At 34.8% G+C, this 22,500-nt stretch overlaps 1 protein-coding gene across 1 annotated transcript; it reads left to right on the top strand.

Annotated features, from left to right (window-relative positions):
* Positions 1–117: 117 nt before the first annotated feature.
* LOC311097836 (uncharacterized protein) lies at positions 118–21,349 on the top strand. Its single transcript, XM_084137761.1, has 13 exons — positions 118–344; positions 3,659–3,714; positions 3,792–3,895; positions 5,048–5,122; positions 5,879–6,022; positions 6,171–6,248; positions 7,423–7,574; positions 7,656–7,710; positions 7,797–7,871; positions 7,964–8,072; positions 9,332–13,327; positions 14,895–15,026; positions 19,035–21,349. Exons 1-13 carry the CDS (start codon positions 250–252, stop codon positions 19,064–19,066), a joined length of 5,103 nt encoding a protein of 1,700 aa, XP_083993887.1. The 5' UTR covers positions 118–249; the 3' UTR covers positions 19,067–21,349.
* The last annotated feature ends 1,151 nt before the right edge of the window (positions 21,350–22,500 follow it).

Below are 22,500 nucleotides of genomic sequence, written 5' to 3'. Positions count from 1 at the left end.
GGGTGGGACTTGTCGGTCGTTAACCTTTGAAACAATGCAAACCGCTATTCTGAGCAGGAGTGGCTTATGTTTTTTTTTCTAAACTTCCTAAGGGTTTGCACACAATTGACAAATGCTGGCTATTTTAATCTTCCAGGGGGACATATAGCTGCTGCAATAACGAGATCTGCTGTATGAGCAAAGGTTATTGTAGTCACTTTTGTTCTGCATCTAAGGATTGGAAATAATTATTAAAAAACTAACATCATCATGCAATCAATGAGGGAAGTAAATCTGGATACATACAGTTTGTCTCTACTTACGGCAAAAGAAGATATCCTGAATCCACGATCGTCAACAAACTGGTATGGTGACGATTTTTGCTTATTTTTTTTTTTTTTTTTTTTTTTTATCCATACATGATGTGCATGTGAAGTTGGTTGAAATTGAAAACGTTTTCACAATCCTAAAAAAATACCAATAAATGTTTCTGACCATATGACATTAATGTTACTAATGAAATATCTAATACATCAGTGTTACTCTAGTGTTTGTAAATATTTTAAATATTTTTCCTTTTAATTTTAGTACGTTTTAGTAGGCTAATTATTATTTTTTTTGTCATATTTATTAGTTATTGTTTAAATATGTCTACATAGTTTTAGTTACTTTACAAAATAAAAATAAGGAATGTTGCTTTGACAATAGAAATAAAATAAGTATCGAAATTGTTTTGGTTTAAGTTATAATACCCTTTACATGCATTTAAACTAACAACAATAATTATAACGAATATTAAATACATTATAAAATTATATAATCAGCATTATATCCTAAATTGTAAAAGCGAAAAAGTGTTAGCAGAGGATGGTTTCGATCCATCGACCTCTGGGTTATGGGCCCAGCACGCTTCCGCTGCGCCACTCTGCTTGCCGGTGAGCCACAGGCACTCTCTTGACTCTTGAACAAAACACAATTTCCGTTGCTCTTATTTAGCCTTTTAAATGCATTACTTATTCATAAACGCCGACAACAACATAAAACACAACGCTCAAGCCGAAATTCCTAGGAAAGAAAGTAAATAATGTGCGACTGTTCAATTACACAGATGGCTGTAATGTGTGTGTGTGTGTGTGTGTTATGTGTTCGTCAGTGAAGGTAGAACGACCCCGTTTAAATGAATAGGATAACAACTCTTCATCTCATATTTAAAAGAATTAGGGCACATTACACAAAAAAGTAAAATTTAGTGTCTTATTACTTAGTTTTTTGTTTCTTAAAGTTTTTTTTTTTTTTTGTCATTTTATTCCATGTAAATCAAGTAGGCCATGTATGGCTCCAAACTAGCTGTGGTGTCTTGATCTGATGTAATATATAATATTTCAAAATGTCTGTCTTATCTTAATGACCAAACAACCCCCTCCCAGACCAATTTCCTCTGTAAATACCCCTGCTTATCTTAATTAGCATGTTTATCTGCAAAAGCACCCTGTATGACAAACTATCCTACAATCTGACATTATGAATCAAGGCGGTGTGTGTGTGGGTCTTCAGACATGAGTGTGTGAGAGATTGTTTTTGACCATGCTGGGGGCTAAAATGCAGACATATTCACGGAGCAGAGCAGTTCCTGTTGTTTTGGCAACTGTTGTCACAGGAAACGTTTTAAAAGGGAGAATGTCGCCGCTGGAAGAACTTTATTGTTTGAGAGCTAAAAAAGTATAATTCTGTTCTTTTATGATGTTACTTTATTCAGTCAGTTTGTTCCTGATAAGAGATGCCTTTTGGAATTCTTTCCTGACATTCATACAGCCAGATTTGATTTGATTTGATGATTAAACCAAAGCCTCATTCAATTATTCAAACCATATCCTAATTTTATCTTGTAGTTCAGATCTGTATTACATTATGTAGCTGTATCAATTAATCAGATATTCAAAATTAATATTAATAATGGCTTAAAGCACATAAACGGAGACAGAAAGTGCCAGTTGGCTTATCAAGGTGCTAGTCTAAACACGGAAGTCTGGAAAAGCAGGACTCTACATCTTCATAACCTTCCTGTCTCTTTCATTTCCTCCCCTTTTGATAGAATTCACGTATATTTATATAAAGCATAATGTATTGTTCACATCTACAGTAAATTTAAGGTAAGACACTACAGATGAATAAGGTAAAAACTAATAACTATTAACTAATAGACATCACCACTTTCCCCAGATGATTACAATACATTAAGACAAGTTTGTATTGCAAGCTTTTTGAACTCTTGTTGAAATATACAAATGAACTGATAAACTGAAATCTGAACATTGGATAAAGCCATTTTTGAAATTCTTATTTCATTTTGTTAACATATTAAAGTTTTTTTTTTACAGAGGGGATTTTTGATTTCTGTTTTTATCACTCCATAAATCAGAAAATACTGTCAATATATATAAAAAACATTTTCTCTATGTCAATAGATTACGCATCCATCTGTAAAAACCTTAAAAATAAGGATAACAATAAAACTGTAAAATGTAATGTATGTACTATACGTGTTACTGAACAAAAAGCTAATTTTGAGAAAATGGCCTTTAAAGATATTTACTGTAATTGACCTCTACAGAAGCAAATAGAAAAAGAGTAATAAAATAATTTAATAAATCTTTCCACTAGCCTGAAAGTAGACAAGTTGTGAAAGCAAAATCTCAAAATTTAACAGTGCCTGAAAAAACACTGATTTTGCCTGTAATTTCTTGCCTTAATGAGAAAACATACAGAAACACCACATGCATCACTACATAGCAACATAACATATCAGCACCCAAGGCAGTTTAAAAGCGTGTCTTATGAAAGTTAGCCTAGATATAGCATGCATGACAGAGTCTATATGTGGTCAAGGAGTTCAGCTCAAGACATTTGAATGAGCCATTTTCTTTAATATAGCTCAAACTATTCACCTAGAAGTTGAGAAATGTTTGGATTAACAGTCTATGTGAATATCCATTCAAGAATGGCTGTGACATATAGCATAGTGATTTCCAAGAAAGACAAAATAATGGCTCCAGTGTCTAAATTTATCATTTTAAATGGGGTAATTTCTAAATGCAGTACTCAGGTTTGTATGTTCTGACATTGTTGTCATGCGAATGTGGGAAAACTTTGGGTTTGTTTTACAGAAGACCCTGGGGATCCAAGAAGGGTCCTGTTTATGGGCGTCATTCAAAGGAAATGCCATTTGTGCCTGATATATACACTACCGGTCAAACTTTTAGATCGCTCTGATTTTTAAATGTTTTTAATAGAAAGCTTTTCTAATAGAAACATTATACACTTCTGTTCAAAAGTTTGGTGTCAGTAAGAAAAAAATTCTTTTAAATTGTAAAAATTGACAAAAATCTCTTTAAAATCGTACTAAAATCTAAAACTTTCAAACAGTATTGTAAATACAGTCAATACTGTACTGATATTTTGTTACATTTCTTTTGCATTACACACTAAAAGAGCAAAATCTATCAACAGATCACATATAGATATATACAACCAAAACTCAAACATCAGTGCAGAGCATTCATATGACTGTTAACATTTCAGAGAACTTAAAATACATTAGTCTTTGTTATTGAGTTATCCATCCTAATGAAATTACACAAACCTTAATATTCCTTGTGGCCGTTTTATTCTCTGTGTACAGGGCTTTATTTGCCTATGATGGAATAATGAACCGGCTCAAACTGGCTGATTCTGGAGGTAAGTGCACAGAAAGCCTTTTAAATAATGTTTTATGTTTGTTTTGGAGCTTGTTTTTAATGCTATTTCTTTTATAGTAGGTGGATTGAAAGAATTGTCGACTAAACTCCACCCCGTACGGCCACTTTACGGGATGTGCAGAGTGGGCACAGCTCAACCCTGCATCGTTATGATATTATGGGTTAGTTCATCCTCCACACAGTTCACTGTTTAAAGGTCCCGTTCTTCGTGATCCCATGTTTCAAACTTTAGTTAGTGTGTAATGTTGCTGTTAGAGTATAAATAATATCTGTAAAATTATAAAGCTCAAAGTTCAATGCCAAGCGAGATATTTTATTTAACAGAAGTCGCCTACATCGAACGGCCCGTTTGGACTACATCCCTCTACTTCCTTCTTTAATGACGTCACTAGAACAGGTTTTTTGACTAACCTCCGCCCACAGGAATGCTCCCTCAACTCTACCGAAATTCGTTTATGTACTTGCGCAATTCTTATAACTTACTGTACTGTAAAAAATTTCTAACCCTCCCAAATCAAAAATTTCAAGTGACAGATAACATCTAAATTTTTCAATTGGCCCAAGTGAAATTCTTGTTGCAATAGTCTGTTAACATTGGCTCAATGAGAAATAATACGTCAGACTAATTGAAAAATTTAGATGTTATCGGTCACTTGAAATTTTTGACTTGGGGATGTAATTTTTTTTTACAGTGTGTGTTTACTCAGCTCTTACGGTGATTTTCTGAAGTAAAACTGACGCTTCATCTTTTGTGTGATGTACAATAAACTTTATTAAACTCATCAGTATATGTTTGATCATCATTCAGACAGCAGACTTGTAGGCTATTAATAAATAATGGATACATACAAGCAGATGACAAATACGTAATAACCGTAATTAAACTACTAAACTATACCTGTTCCATCTCTATACAGCACTCTGACTCTGTAGGCATTATTGTCCGACTCGAAATGAACACCATTACTGAGAGTTTCTGATATTATCATCATTCCGTGAGATGAAATTTGAGATGAAAATTGACAGACTGAGCGCGAGCTCATGAAGCTCCGCCCCCTGGGTCGTCCAGCAGCAGCTTATTTGCATTTAAAGGGCACACACTAAAACAGCGCGTTTTTCTGAGCCCCCAAAAATGACCATTTAAACATGCTGTAAAAAATTATCTGTTGGGTATTTTGATCTGAAACTTCACATACACACTCTGGGGACATCAGAGACTTATTTTACATCTTGTGAAAAGGGGCATAATACGGGACCTTTAATGTAAAACACTGTACTTTATTCCCCGTTAACCAGTGTTTGTGGGCTCTCAGGTAGGAAATGAAGTGGACGAGTACCGCAGAGCTGAGTGTGCGAGTCATGTACCAGCGATCAGGAACTTCTTTAAGGTAAAATAGGGGAGGGATTATGGGACAATATCGGCTTTAATTGTATTAAATTTAGAATAGACTCAGATTTTTTTTTCATGTTGTACTTTAAGGGGTTCTAAAGCTTGTCACTGGGGCAGTAACCTTTAAAGGGATAGTTCACCCAAAAAAATGAAAATTCTGTCATCATTTACTCACCCTCAAGTTGTTCCAAACCTGTATGAGTTTCTTTCTTCTGCTGAACATTGTGGGGCCGATCAACTGTTTGATTATCCATATTCTTCAAAATATCTTCTTTTGTGTTCAGCAGAAGAAACTCATACAGGTTTGGAACAACTTGAGGGTGAGTAAATGATGACAGAATTTTCATTTTTTTGGGTGAACTATCCCAGTTTAAAGGGACATCTTTAAACCTTATTTACCTTTGTAAACATAGTACTATATATTTATTTTTTTAATGGTAAACTGCACCTTTTAAGGGTAGATAAGATACAAAGTTGGCCTTTTAAGGGTTCTGCGTCAGTGAAAAGCTGTTGAATTTTTTGCACAGGTTTTTTATGCTTTATTCGTATGTAGAGATGATTTGAATTAGGGAACATAATAGTCGTTCTTGTTTTGTGATCATGAGCTTGCAGATTTTAAATTAGATTTTTTTAATTCAGTTTTTTCTTTTAGAAGTCTTGTTAGACTGCATGTCTTGTCAGGATGGATTATATGTTTAAATTAAAAGGATGAAGATGTTAAAAAATTGCTATCTTTGTCTTTCTGGTGCTTCAGGAAGTTCACATCTTTCTTCCTGCCCACACTTTGGATGAAATCACAGAAGAGAGGATCTGTACACTGGCCTATAATGCTGCCATGGTCACGAAGGGGCCGAGAGGGAGACCCGGACGCCGGATGGAAGACGGACAGGCCATTGTGGTATGACGCCATGACTATTTCTTACCACAAGACTTTACGAATCCTGAATGATGAAGTTGTTTTGAAAAGTATAGCCAGTCAGGCAATTAAACTCTATTAAAATCAGGAAAATGGTAAACAAATCAAACTGACTCCTCAATATTTCCAGGGCACTAATTACAAGCGAACAATCGCAGCCGCAGAGATCCAGAGAATCCAGAGAGATTCTTTCTGGGCACAAGCAGAGGTACGGTGTGAGATTTTACATTTCTTTTTCATTGTTGCCTATTATTCTTTACACGGTTGATATTATCAATTCTGAATGTTATGGCAAGAAAAGAATAACTCTCCAGATATCCAAATGTGCAGACATTACCAATACATAAATAAATAGTAAATTCTGGTACCACTCATACCACTCATTTTATGTGTAATTGGTAATAAATCACAGTTTACAATTAACAAATAATAATAATAGAAATGAAATACAATTTTGTAGTTGAATATTTTGTGTATTCTTCTTCCTTTTTTTATTATTAACCCATGGCACATTATTTTATTGGATTTCAGAACTTACACATTTATTTTTTACTATAAATGTTTATTTTATTTTAAAGGGTTAGTTCACCCAAAAATGAAAATTCTGTCATTAATTACTCACCCTCATGTCGTTCCAAACCCATACGACTTTTGTTCATCTTTGAAACACAAATGAAGATCTTTGTAATGAAATCTGAGAGCTTTCTGTCCCTCCATTGACAGTCTACGCAACTACCATTTTCAAGCACCAGAAAGGTAGTAAAGGCATCATAAAAGCAATCCATGTGACTCCATTGGTTTAACCCAAATTTTACGAAGTGAAGATCGTAAAGAACACGTGAACTTGCGTAAGTGCTTTTGTTTGCGCAAAAAATCTTAATTTATGGCTATTATATATTTACAAAATATTAATCTCAAACGCACGTTCATGAGAGCACCAAGACGCATGTGTGTTGTGTTGATGCGAGACCTGATGTTGTTGCGTGAATGTGCGTTGTAGATTAATATTCTGCATCACTTCATAAAATTGAGATTAAACCACTGGAGTCACATGGATTACTTTAATGATGCCTTTATTACCATTCTGAGGCTTGAAAGTGGAAGTTGTGTAGGCTGTCAATGGAGGGACAGAAAGCTCTCAGATTGTGTATGAATCTTACGGGTTTGTCTTGAAAGAAACAAATGTCTTACGGGTTTGGATAGACGTGATTAATGACAATTTTAATTTTTGGGTGAACTAACACTTTATCAAAAAAAAAGAAGATAATTGACAGCTAGCTAACTTCTGTTAGCAAGTCCAAAGCTTACCCAACTTTTTCTCTAAAAGTCGCATGCAATACAATAACAGTCAGAGGTCGGTTTCTTACTATATTTATTTACAGAGAGAAGAGGAGGAAAGGAAAAAGGAGGAACAGCGGAGGGCAGCAGAGGACAGGAGGCAGAGAGAGAGAGAACGAATGCTCCAGGAAAAGAGAGAGGCGATGGAGAGAGATAGGAGGTTGAATGAAAAGGAACAGAAAATAAAGGAGCAGAGGTCAGACAAACATCCCCCCATGCACAAAATTCCCAAGGGCCAAAATTGAACTTTTAAAATCTGTTTTTTTTTTTTTTATAGGAGAATACAGGCCAAAATGGATGCAGAGGCCCGCAAACAAGAGAAATTAAAATGGGTATGAATAATGTGTTTCTGTGTGTGTTTACATGCACATGTTCAATGTTAATCTATTTTTTATATATATATCTATTTATATCACAGGAGCAGGAAAGGGAGCGTGAAGAAGAGGAAATGAGAGCTAGATATTTCCGCTCTGAATCAGAGGAAAAACCTTCGGTGAGTTCTGTCAATCAAACTTAAACCTGCACTAAACTTCTGTATATGGCCTATGAATTTAATGCTGATGTAATACTGTTTATGGCCAGCAGGAGGCAGCAGCTCTTGTGTCTCAGCGTGTTGCAAAAACCAGAGAGTTTTTCAGACAAATGTCCTCCTCAAGTGTCCACACAGCCTCCAGTCCCAGCTCACCACATCCAGGTAAAGTGTAATACAAAGAGAATCGGCATGTGTTCCCACTGACTTGAATGGCGAAAACGACTTCGCTACTGCATAACCTGCCCACAAACAAATATATTATGTCTTACATTTGAGAACTTATTTTAAAATCCAAAGTAATTTATTTTTGCATTTTTATGCCAGCACAAGCAGCTTTGATGTAATGATCAGAAGTTTTCAAATTGTTATTGTATTAGCAATTATGAAATGACACAGAACAATACATTTGCTACATTCATTAATCTAGGTTAATGTTTGACACTGTAAAAAGTTCCATGATCAGTAAGTTATGACAACATATGTTTTTACATTGCTTTAACTCATAAAAATAAGTTAAGCATTTTTAAAAGTCAGTTTAATGTAATGTGTTGAAATGACTGAAAGTTGATTTAAGAAAAAAAAATTAATTGAAAAATTTAAGACAGCAACTTTTTTTTTACAGTGTACATACAGTATTTCTACACTACTGATTAAAAGTTTGCAGTCCATGTTTTAGGAAATCAATACTTTTATTCATCAGTGATGCATTAAATTGGTCAAAAGTTACAGTAAAGATTTTTACATTATTACAAAAGATTAATATTTCAAATAAATGGTGTTCTTTTAAACTTTCTATACAACAAAGAATCCTAAAATATTGTATTAGGGTTTTCACAAAAAGCCGCACAACTGTTTTCAACAGTGATAATAGTAAGAAATGTTTCTTGATCATCAAATCAGCATATTAGTATGCTTTCTGAAGGATCATGTGACACTGAAGACTGGATTAATGATGCTGAAAATTCAGTTTTGACATCACAGGAATAATTTGCATTTTAAAATATATTAAAATAGAACATTTATTACAGTGTTTACCGTATTTTGATCAAATAAATGCAGACTTGGTGAACATCTTTCAAAACAAAACAATAAAAAATTCATTTTAAATTTTAGTTCATCATTAATGTATTAACTAACAAACTAAAACCTAATGTAAAGTGTTACCAGTTAGGTAAATATATAGTGAATTCATAGTGATCAACTGACACATTTGAGTTCAAAGTTTTAAATCAGATGTGGCTGTATAGAGATATTCAGCATGATAAAAACAGGGTGTTTGGTAACTGAATGTGCGTCACGACTGCCACTTGACGTGTTGACTGATTTGTTGATAATAATGACAGTAATCTAGTTTTGTTTGTAACTGTAATTTTCATATTTTACTGCCATTTGTTTTGAAATCTCTTTCTCATTTTTTGCAGTCAGGGGTCTCAATAGACAACTGCATCGCAGTCAGACGGACAGTATCTTCAGTTTCAATGAATCACCTTCGTCTCCACCTGTATCCCTGTACAGATCATCATCGGTATCTCCTTACTTTCAGTCAAGTCCCACATTCCAGAACCAAACTCTTTTAACTAACTCTGCAGCTTCCTCATTGCACAATTGTGCAACGGTATCTATCAAAAGCCAGATCCACTTGTCTTCAAGTAAGACAATGGAGTCACATGCCGCAAATGATGCTGGCCCCGCATCACTCCAAACTCAACAACTTTCGACTGATGCAAATGAATCTGAAACAGAAACTTCTATTGGTGATGTACTAGATAGTCTGGTCTTTTATCCACCTCCAGCAACTGCTGAGCAGTTCAAAACTGGGGAATCAGAGATGGTGGATGAGTTTCCTCCACCTCCCTCTGGTTTTGAGAATTCACTGGAACTGGTTGTGAACCAGCCTGAGACATTTGTTGACCCCTTAGACACCCCTATGTCACCTCTTCCTCCATCAAGTCTTTTGGTACCTGAGCCCCCCGCCAGACCGCTTCCTGCGCTGCCTGTTGCCCCACGAATGCTGAAAGACCTGGAACCGGGGAGAGATTTTACTGCTCGGGCATCTGTTATACCTACGGTTGAGGAGGAAGATGTGGAGGAAAAGAATGAGGAAAGGGAGATTAAAGATGAGGGGAAAGATGTGCCAGGGAAGGATGGAGAGAGAAGGGGTCAGGAAAAAGGGAAGGGAGGTCAAAAAGAGGAGGAGAAACATGATGGGATGATTATGGGAAGACGTGAAAGTGAAAAAGAATCTAATGGGAAAATGTTGGAAGAACGGGAGAGTGGAAAAGAACAAGATGGGAAAATGGTGGAAGAAAGTGAGAGTGGAAAAGAACAAGATGGGTATATGTTGGAAGAACGTGGGAGTGGAAATGAAGAAGATGGGAAAATGGAAGAACGTGAGAGTGGAAAAGAAGAAGATGGGAAAATGTTGGAAGAACTCGAGAGTGGAAAAGAACAAGATGGGAAAATGTTGGAAGAACGTGAGTATGGAAAAGAACAAGATGGGAAAAAGTTGGAAGAATGTGAGAGTGGAAAAGACCAAGATGGGAAAATGTTGGTAGAACGTGAGTGTGGAAAAGACCAAGATGGAAAAATGTTGGAAGAACTCGAGAGTGGAAAAGAACAAGATGGGAAAATGTTGGAAGAACGTGAGTATGGAAAAGAACAAGATGGGAAAAAGTTGGAAGAATGTGAGAGTGGAAAAGACCAAGATGGGAAAATGTTGGTAGAACGTGAGTGTGGAAAAGACCAAGATGGAAAAATGGTGGAAGAACTCGAGAGTGGAAAAGAACAAGATGGGAAAATGTTGGAAGAACTCGAGAGTGGAAAAGAACAAGATGGGAAAATGTTGGAAGAACGTGAGTGTGGAAAAGAACAAGATGAGAAAATATTGGAAGAACGTGAGAGTGGAAAAGACCAAGATGGAAAAATGGTGGAAGAACGTGAGTATGGAAAAGACCAAGATGGGAAAAAGTTGGAAGAATGTGAGAGTGGAAAAGACCAAGATGGGAAAATGTTGGAAGAACGTGAGTGTGGAAAAGAACAAGATGGGGAAATGGTGGAAGAACGTGAGTGTGGAAAAGAACAAGATGGGGAAATGGTGGAAGGTCATGGGATTGGAAAAGAACAAGATGGGAAAACGTTGGAAGAACGTGAGAGTGGAAAAGAACAAGATGGGAAAATGTTGGAAGAACGTGAGAGTGGAAAAGAACAAGATGGGAAAATGTTGGAAGAACGTGAGAGTGGAAAAGAACAAGATGGGGAAATTATGGAGGAAGAAGAGAGTGAAAAACTACAACATGCAAAAATTACGTTAGAATGTGTATTAGAAAAAGAGCAAGATAGGGAAATTACAGAAAAACATGAGGAAGATGGGAAGAGTTTGAAAGAATGCGAGAATGAAAAAATTATGGAAGAACATGAGCAAGATGTAAAAATTGTAAATGTATTTGACAAAGAAAATGAACAAGATGGGAAAAACATGGAAGCTTTTGAGGCTGAAAAATATGGGAAAATGATGGAAGAATGTGGGCAAGAAAATAAGCAATATGGAAAAAAATTAGATGTGAGGAAATGCGAGGAAGAATATGACAGTGAAACGGAACAAGGAGGGGAAATTATAGAAGAACTTGAGGTTGACAAAATACAAGATGGGAGTATCATGGAAGAACATGAAATTGAAAAAGAACAAGATTGGAAAATGATTGATGGATTAGACTGTAAAAAAATAAAAAATGCAAAAATATTGTTAAAACATAAGAGAGGAAAAGAGCAAAATTGGATAAATGTGGAGGCATTTGACAGTAAAATAGAACAAGACAGGAAAAGCATGGAAGTATTTGAGACTGCTCAAACACAATATGTGAAAAGGATGGAAGAATGTGGGCAAGAAAATGAGCAAGATAGGAAAATTGTAGAAAAACGTGAGGATGAACATGATAGTGAAAAGGAGCAAGGTGGGGAAACTGATGGAAAAATAGTGGAAAAACATGGAAGTGAAGAAAAACAAGATAGGAAAATTGTTGATGCGTTTAACAGTGAAAAAGAACAATATGGGACAAGCATGGAAGTATTCGAGACTGAAAATATACAATATGTGAAAATGATGGAAAAATATGGCCAAGAAGAAGCGCAAGATGGAAAAATTGTAGAAAAATGTGAAAAAGAACATGACAATGAAAAAGAACAAGATGGGAAAATTGTAGTAAAACATGAAGACGTGAAAAGTCCAGAAGAACACGAGAGTGAAAAAAAGCAGGACTGGAAAATGACAGAAGACAAAGTACAAAAAAAAATACAAGATGGAGACATCATAGAAGAACATGTATTTGAAACTGAAAAAATTCAATATGTGAAAATTATGGAGGACTGTGGACAAGAAATTGTAGAAAAAATTGTAGAAAAATGTGAGGAAGAATATGAGAGTGAAAAAGTACAAGATTTGAAAATTATACAATCACATGATGATGAAGAACAAGATGGTAGAAGGTTGGAAGAACAGGATTGGGAAATTATGGAAGAGCTTGAGAGTGAAAAAATACAAAATACAAATATGATGTTAGAATATATGAGAGAAAAAGAGCAAGATTGTAAAATTGGGGAAAGCCATGAAGACAGAAAAAGTCTGGAAATACACAAAGAACTGAACTGGAAAATGACTGAAGATTATGGGAACATCATGGAAGAACATGAAAGGGAAAAAGGACAAGGTGGGATGATGGAAAAGCCACAGATCCAAGACAATGAACGAGTGTCACGTGTGGATGTAGACAGAACAGTGAATGTGACTGAGCTCAGGGAGGAAGAATCATATACAGAGATTATAAAGAGGGATGAGGCTACAGAAGAAGCTGTTGAACAGGTGAAGAGTGACCATGGAAATGAGAAGGAAGAGATTAACACACCTTTAATCCACACAAAAGAATCCAGTGCTGATACACTTTTCTCCCAACATTCACCACTCTTCCCAGAATCCCGTGCAACAGAGCCTCTGCAATGCAATGACACATCTATTCCTGAAAGTATTTTAAGCACTCAAGATAAAAATGAGGCAGAGATGAGCTCCTCACACCAAATAAACTTACCAACTATTCAGGTTGAGTCAAATCTTTCCAACCTGAGCATTCAAAGAGATTCAGATGACATGAAAGAGAAGACATATGAATCTGCTGACTGTCAAGCTTCCTCCAAAAACAGCCCAGAAGCCTCGTCCGCTGAACGGGGTCCTAGCACTGAAACACACGTTACAGTGAAGAATGAACAGACTGATGCAGAGGCTAAAATTGTGGACGGCACCAATAATTTGGCTGAAGGGATCAATATTGATTGTGAGACATCACCTGTATCTGAGAATCAAGCCAGGATTGGACAGTCAGACGAGAGGGAGGGGCTTGTACCTGTCAGTCATTTCCTCCAAGACCCAGGTAATGATAATGGTGGACTGGATAGATAGTACTTTAATCAACATCTTAATATCAAGTAACTTACTATTATAGATGCCGCATGTAATGTACATTACTCTTGAGAAGTTTGGGGGCTGTAAGACTTTTTTAAATACTTTTATTTAAGGACACATTAAGTTTAGCAAAAGTCACAGTGAAGACATTTACAACATACAAAAGATTTCTATTTCATAACAATGTTTCCAGAAAAATATTAAGCAACTGTTTTCAACATTGATAATAAGAAAATGTTTCTTGATCACCAAAATTAGCATATTACAGTGATTTCTGAAGGATCATGTGACACTGAAGACTGGAGTAATGATGCTGAAAATTCAGCTTTTCCATCACAGGAATAAATTACATTTCAAAATATATTCAAATAGAATTTTTTTTTGTGATAAAATATATGTAGCCTTGGTGAGCAGAAGAGACTTCTACCAAACCCAAACTTTGCTTGTAATTCTGTGAAATAATGCAAGATTGTTTAAACACTCAATTTTCTCAGTAACATTTGTTTTTGACAGCCAATATTGATATAAATGTTCATCGTGTTCTAGATAAAAAACCCGATAAAACATGTTTCTGGGTCAAAGAGTTGTTTTCACAACAGGATGCCAACATTTTTCTCCCAGATATGACAAACATGAGGATGTTTCGTGACAGGTACCATTTTAGATGAGCTTTGTGCAAATAAAAATATTTAAAAATAAATAAATAATGGTAACACTTTACAATAAGTTTCATGTATTGTAACTAACATGAACTAACAATGAGCAATACATCTGTTACAGTATTTATTAATCTTTATTAACATTAGTTCATAAAAATACAGCTGTTCATTGTTTGTTCATGTTAGTTCACAGTGCATTAACTAATGTTAACACATACAACCTTTGATTTTAATAATGTATTAGTAAATGTTGACTAAGATGAATAAATTCTTAGTTCATATCAACTAAAGTAGTTAAATAATGTTAACTAATGAATCTTATTGTAAAGTGTTACCAAAATAATCAAACAAATTTTATGTTTAAATAATAAATGTAAAAATACAGTGTCTTGGTTGATTAAAAATATTTATGGCCTATACATTTTCTCAATTCATTTTTAGCCATGTCTGTAGTCACAGTTTAGAAACTCATCTCATAACTTATTGCTGCTGAGAGATTAAAAAAAACTTTAGTTTTTGTTTGTGGTAACACGCGATGGTCCACTTTAGACACTCTTTTTACTATAAGTAACTTTGCAACTACATGTCAACTAACTCTCATTAGAGTTTTAGTAGACTGTCTGCTTAATATCTGCTAACACTTTATTTTGATGCTCCCCAACAGACATTCTACTGACTATAAGTAACTTTGCAACTATATTCTACTGCAAAACTTATTCTACTAACCCAATCCCTAACACCTAAACCTAATGCAACAGTCTATACTCTAATGAGAGATAGTTGACATGTAGTTGCAGCAGAGTTACTTCAAGTTAGTAGAATGTCTAAAGTGGACTATCGAAATAAAGTTTAACCTTTTTCTTTTTTTTTTTGCAGACACTGCAATAGGCCTAAAGCATTGTATTACTCATCAGCTGGATCTGACCAATGATATAAGTGATGTTGAAGAGGGAGAGGAGGCTATATCACTCATTGTCAGGGACACAGAAGTGGAGCAGATCTTAAAAGGTGATTCTGATCCTGATCACGAGAAAGAAACACAAATTTCTGCAGGATTGCAAAATCATCACAGAAACACCCAGTGACATAAGGAATGATAAGACAGCCGATGATTAACAAGGAACATTTGAAATAATTGGTGGGTGTGAGCTGTTATCTCAGAACAGATCATACTATCAAAGAATGCTGTTTCTGGTTTTGACTGGTAGGCTATTATTATTAAACCTCAAGGAGTGGAAGGTAATTCTGTGTTAATTGCAGGTTTGTTGTCATTTCACACCAGGTAGGTTGTTTCTTTTCTGAGGTGGTGTTTACACGACACCGTTTTCAACCTGGGGAAATAGGTTTCAAAGTGCAAGTTTTTGAAAATGATACTGTTATTGTCTCTGTGCAAACTACAAAAACGCGAATTTGTGTAAACGGTAACGCCATTCCGTTCAGTCTATAGGCGCGTAGTTTCTTTACAAAGTGATATCGCCAACTACTGGCCTTGCATGCATAATACAGGGTTTTTAATAGTTTCCACAGATCCGTGTGAACGGGGATCGTTTTGACAATGTTGTCGTCTGTACGTGAAAAGCGCAAAGGAAAAACCTTTCCATTTTTAGTACATCGTTGTCATGTACCAAGTCTCAGATGGTGATATCCTAGAATGCAATAAAACAGCTATACATATAATTACCCCAATTTAGGGATATAGAGAAAATCTCATTATATAATATAATAGTAAATATTTATAATTATAATCTCAAAAGTGCTCTTGCTGGAAGGAAATATAACACTGTCATTTTCTACCAAAGTCTACTTAGTATACACCTCAACCTTAAATGAATCTCTTATCAAAAGAACAGAAAAAGTTCACTTTTGCAGTGGCCCATGAACAGCAAAGGATTCTGGGACAGATGAGACGTCAATCAGAAACAGACAGACAGAGAGGAAACATTTTTTATCAGGTACACTGAGTGCAAATGCTTTAACTGTTCCATCAGTATCCTTACCTCCCTTCACATCATACATTCTCCTGCCAAAAATATTAGATACGGTATGCAACAACATACCGGTTCCCCTTCATCAGCTCACTGCTACGCAAGTCAGAAGTGATTCTGAGGCAATGCACATTACGGCATGCGATAATTGCGTGCGTCGCATCCTTGTCTTGAAGTGTAGCCAGATGGTGTATGCTGTTCCCGTCTCCTGAAAAGATCTACTGAGTGTCTGTCAAGAAGAATCTCTGGTACGTGGTGTTGGTGTGACGAGTCAGACCCAGAGCTCACGGCTATGCTTTCCCGGGCCGCCGCAAGTGTCGGGCTCGAGTGGAACCCTCCCCAAATGTTGACCAATAGTGGGTCACATTGTCACATTGGAACCTGCAGCTTATTGTAGGGTTCAGTTTAATTAACACAGTAAAACAACTAAACATAACATGATCATATAACATTCAAAGGTAACACACTGAAAGATCTTACATTTGATCTAAAGATCTAACATGTAAAGATCTAACATATTACAACATGTGACAACATGCCCCAATTAGAATTGTGACAACTTCCCTGAGCTGGCAGTTATTAAAAAAACAGCATTCTAGCCCCGGCCATCCCTTACCTTTAATGGGCCCCTAAAAAAATCTCATCGACCCAAACAGGATATCTAGATATCTGTGTGCATACATGAATTGTTTACTAATATGTCAATCATATCTATTAAGGTTATTCATGCCATGTTTATCTAGAGTGCAAGTAATATCAGACTAGAGAAAAGCATTATTAGCATTATTGCATGTGGAGTTGGCCACACCTCTGGCTGCTATGTTTGATGAGATCTGGCTTAGCGAGATCCATGTTTCCATTCCGAAATCATTGCTGCTTTCAAAATAAATCTGACAGTAAGAACATTCCCCTCCTTAAGGACAAATGCTGCCATTTTGTAATCAGACAAGAATGTTTATGCTTGACATGTAGCTAAGACAGACTGATGTCGCTGTGACACTATAGATTTATTGAGAGACTGAAATATTAGTTGACTTACTAGTATCGGTTAGCAGTGAATGAAAAGTTACATTGTTGTAGCAAAGTGAAACTTTTGTTAAATCTATAGTGAAAACCACAGATTAAACCGGTTAATGTTCTTATCATTAACCGAAACTAAAAAAACATAAAAAACATTTTCGTTACTTGACATAAAATTAACTCAAAATTAACAACAACAACAACAAAAAAAAAAAAAACAAAAAAAAAAATATATATATATATATATATATATTTGTATTTATCATTAAACATTTCAGGTAGTTTCTAATTTTTCATAGTAAAATAACTAAATTTATTACAACTAAAAACTATATATCTTCCTATCTTCCTAAAACTATAAAAACTATACAGACATAAAATAAATTCTCACAATTAACTATAGTTGCTTATTAGCATACATATTACTAGGATATTGGCTGTTTATCAGTACTTGCAAAGCACATATTAATACCTTATTCTGCATGATCATATGATCATTCTGCATCCCTTAATCCTACCCTATACCTAAACTTCAATGCTACAAAAATGACCTTATTAACTATTAATAAGCAGTAATTAGGAGTTTATTGAAGCAATAGTCGTGGTTAATAGAGAATATGTTCCCTATAAAGTGTTACCGGATGTAAAAAAAATTACAGTAAAATATTTATGTTTCAAAAGATTTCTGTTCATCAAAGCATCCTGAAAAAAATCATTTTCAACTAGCAATAACAGAATAATTGTTTCTTGAGCACCAAAAATTGAGCACTAAGGATCATGTAGATGTTGCACGTTAAATGTGCAGTAATGATGCTGAAAATTCATCTCTGCAGTAAAACATATATACTGTATGTTGTTCGTGTTTAAGTTCACAGGTCAATCGTTGCTATTGTGTTCAATCAATAGTGAATTCAAAATAATTGCAATTCATCGCAATTACAAAAAATATAAAGAATATGTTCTTAAAAAATATTCAGGAATTCGTTTGTTGTGTATTTTTTGTTTAGTATCAGTTCTTGCTGAAGAAGTTGAAAGATTAATGGCAGTTTCTGCAATACATCAAAAATTTATGGAAACTAATGCTCGTAATGCAAATGTGCTCTTCTAACTATAGCCCTAAACTTGAATTGTAACATTTCTAAGACGTCAGTGACAGGAAAGGCATTGGTAATGGTCTTATGTAACACTCAGTCCTTTGTGTTAATACAAAGAAATTTAATTTCTAAAAAATTAACTTGGAATGTAGCAAATAGAGTATACATTTTCCTCAAAAATATAAGACAGAACAACTGATAATTGATAACAATAATTGTTTCTTCAGCAGCAAATTAACATAGAATGATTTCTGAAGGATCATGTGACACTAAAGACCGGAGGAATGATACTGAAAATTCAGATTTGCAGGAATAAATGACAATTCAAAACATTAAAAAAGAAATAAATGTATAGGGTATAATTCACAATATTACCTTTTTACTGTAATTTTTATTAAAACAATGCAATTTTGGTGAGCATAAGACACTTAAAAAAAAAAAAATTAAAATATTACAGAACCCAAACTTTTCAACTGGTGTGTATATTCATAAAAATGAGTCAAGTGGTTAAAAACAGCTCAGGTGAACATTTTATACAAAGACTTGCATAAAATACCATGAAACAATTCCGTGCTAAATAAACCATATGAGAGAAAAAAAAAACGTGTGTGTGTGTTCCTGGAGCAATGAGTCCTCTGACATATGGGAAATTTACCTGACAAACCAGTTTATAAGCTTGTTCTGTTGATCCTATACATCCACAATGCACATTGACATACTGTACATGTTGTATTTCCACTTTTACACCTATAGTCTTTTACTTGACATTTCTTATTCTTTAGCTTATATTGTAATGTAATCCATTGTGGAAAAAAAACCCATTTATCCATTGCATATTTTTTCATTTGGTTCAACATCCACCTAGTCATATTTCATTTTTGCAACTGATCATGGTTCTCTCCATCTCTTTCATGCAGCAGATACCATGGGGACTGTGCACGAATCATAGAAGAGACAGATGACCAATAGATGTTTCTCTCAGCCGATCACTGGAGGCCTTTCAGTGATTTACTCGCAATTAATGTTCACAATACTGAAATATACTGTATGCAAGTAGCACATGTTCAGAACTGTGTCCACAAATGCACTTGATATACAATAGGGTTCAAAAGTCTCAGACCAGTTTTAAAGGGATAGTTCACCCAAATATTTTACTCACCCTAAAGCCATCCCTGATGCAATAATCTTAAAATATATTGTTTTATATATATAATAAACATTTGTAAATGAGAAGTTTTATATTTCTCCACTGTTTTTATTTCCATTATGTTGTTCGCAATACTTTATGGGATTGTAGTTCTTTCCCTCACTAAAGCCGTTAAGTACACTTTGTACCTTTGTATTTATGTCCAATTTTCTAATACTTTCTAACTTCAAATCAAAGTTTGTAATGTTGTGATTCACCTCGTAGCTGGTTGATTTGGTCCATGGCTTATTATAATGCTTTAACTAAGACTTTCCCAATGGGAAAAAAATTATTAAAAAAATACTCCCAGAAGCAGCGCAGCTGAAAAAGTGGGTGTTGAACTCTACTGAAGCAAAAGGACATACAAATAGCCTATTAAGTAATCATGAATTCATGTTTTCTATTCAGCTTTTCACTCAAATTTCTATATTGCTAATATAATTTTTAGATTACCTGCAAGTTTCAGAGCATATATTTGTATTTATTATAAATTTTTCCTCTTAATGAACTATGTTGTTATTGAAGGTGTCTAAATATGTTGTGTGAGGCAATTCATGTGATTGATCTGTATGTATAGAACTTTAGATGGATATCTCTTTCCAAAAGAATACATGAAATGAATCTGTTTTCTGAGTCATTGTGTCAGCTGTTCATATGACTGATACGGAAATTGAATCACACCAATTAACAAACAGATTACAGAGCAATAGTGCAAACTTTACAAAGTTGTCTTAAGTATTATAAGCATATTGCTATAGAGAAAAATCAAATCCAAGGAAACTTTCACTACAAGTACTGTAATGTTGAAGCAGGTGTCAATGCACCACTAGCATTCTAAAATTCACTGGCATTCAGGCTTTGAAAACAGATCTTATCACAATTCTGGTAATCTGATACTGGTAATTATGATAATCTTTCAATAACATATTTGAAATGCTTTGGACACCTACGTCATTTACTGAAAACAATTATTTGAATCGTGTGACTTGTTCAAGGAGGGTGTGGCGGCATATGTATGTCTCATGAATATTAATCTGATTATGTAAATAGTATAATATGATCTTTATGGGTTTGAAAATAGTTTGTGATGCCATTGATCCAGACAAATCAGTTACAAATAAAAACTGACATCTGATGTTTTATTAAAGTTCTGGAGTCATAGTGGCACAAGCTGCTGAAGTAAATGTGGCCTTACTAAATAGTCTTGTTATATGTACCCGCTGTAAATGCAAATTGGCCACTTTGCACAGTTTCCCTAAAACCACCGTGGTGGCGTTGGCGTCGAAGCTTGGACCCGTCATCGCTGCTTGCAGCTATATTTCGTTTTATGGTTTCAATAGAACAGATCGCAAACCACAAAACAGTGATAAATTGGATAAATTGAGCATCAACAGATTGGGCATGCTGGCATTTGCCACTAGCATAACAACCACAAATGAGGCTCAACAAAAAATAAAAAATAATAATAAAAACTGCAGCACCAGATTATAAAAAAAATCCTTCTTGAAAACTGGACATGCTTCCTCTGGCATACATCCCAATTGCAAGCTATTTCATGTAAAATACATAATTGATCATCGCAAAATGTGCAAAAATCATTTACAATATGTAAATGTCCCTATGCAAGGATGCACGGCAAGTGTTTTTGAGCATGTACTTATGATCAATGTAAGTTTCCCCCAAAAAATTGTGGAATGGGCCGGAAAAAAATGTGGAAACTGTTGTAAACGAGTTTTGGAAAAAGTTGCTGCCAGGAAGCAGGTTAAAGATTTACCGACAATCATTTAGTCTCATATCTAGTTGATAATCAGGATCTGAGAAAGAAATGAGGAAACTCTGCTCTGCATATTTATTTATTTTCAAGGGGAGTTTCTTGCAATATCCATTTATGTTCCTTAACGTAAATACTGTAGTTTTGCTGCATTGCAATCAGCAGGAATCTAAGTTACTTAGTTACTTGTAATTATGCATAATTTACTGTCATTACTATTTAGCACATGTAGTAACGTGCAACTACGTCACCTCAAAATAAAGTGTTACCAATCAATCTTTTTTTTTAAATACTCGCCGACTTTTAACCAACTGTTCTCAAGGTGATTTTAGTGAATGTACTGTGGTATTTTGTCTTCGTTTTGAACAATATATCTATTTTGTATCATTTAAAACATAACAAGCTTATATCCGTGACATGTTTTGCTTAAAAAGTGTGCTATATATCTCATTATCTCATAATAAATGAGACTTGGATTTAAAACCTTTATATCTTTTTAAGTGTGCATTATGGAGTCAAATACTTCCTGGAGCCATTGTACGTGCTTATAGAGTTTCCAGCAGCCGGTGTTTCAATAAGAAAACAAAACAGGTTTTTCAAGACAAGAAAATTGTGGTATTATTGTAGCACATGCCCTTAAATATATGGTAGTATAAGTGTGGAAAAGCACAAAGAAAAAGACAGACAAAACAAGTAGTATATCCTACTGACAAAACACTGGCCAACAAACATGTCAACACTGTCGCACTTCAGGTCTTAATAGTCTGACAAACATCACTACAAATGAATGCTGGTAAACATGATGAATGGACTCAATTTTAACATGCCCTTTTAGAGCTAGTTGACAACTAAGAGAGTTAAACATGCTGCGATAGTCAAGACATAATTTCATTCCAAGCTGTCTCTGTTTCTATTTGTATAGTGACATATTTTCCACTCAGGTTATTATTAAGGAGCAAAGAAACGGGAGAACAGGTTCTATTTGTGGTGTTTTTTTTTTTCATGATTTGCACATGAGAAAAACAATCCCAAGTGCCAACTGAAGATGAAGCCGCAGGGCTAGACGACGGCCAGTGACTAAGTTTAAGTCTGCCATAAACCACAAGAAGTTCTATCTGTCCAACAAAACGGCATTGTCTGGCCTTAACACATTACATAAGAACAATTGTTTCTTTCAGACTACAATGAGATTAAATGAAGATCAAAAGGAGACGCTTGCTTAAGTCTCACACTTCTTACATTTTTCTTCTGAGATTTCTTAATTTTACCATTGGAAATCATTTACTCACCCTAATGTCATTGCAAACACACAAACAACATTGAACCCCATTGACTTTAAAAAAAATAATCAAAATATTTCATTTTCAATTTCCATATTTTTCATTTAATCTCTTCAATAATGTTGAAGAGATTTGCCGTGATACCA

Source organism: Abramis brama (genome assembly GCF_963993115.1).
Source record: "Abramis brama genome assembly, chromosome: 15".
Taxonomy (NCBI): domain Eukaryota; kingdom Metazoa; phylum Chordata; class Actinopteri; order Cypriniformes; family Leuciscidae; genus Abramis; species Abramis brama.
Note: the sequence above shows the minus strand (reverse complement) of the source record. Positions and strands in the feature narration are given on the sequence as shown.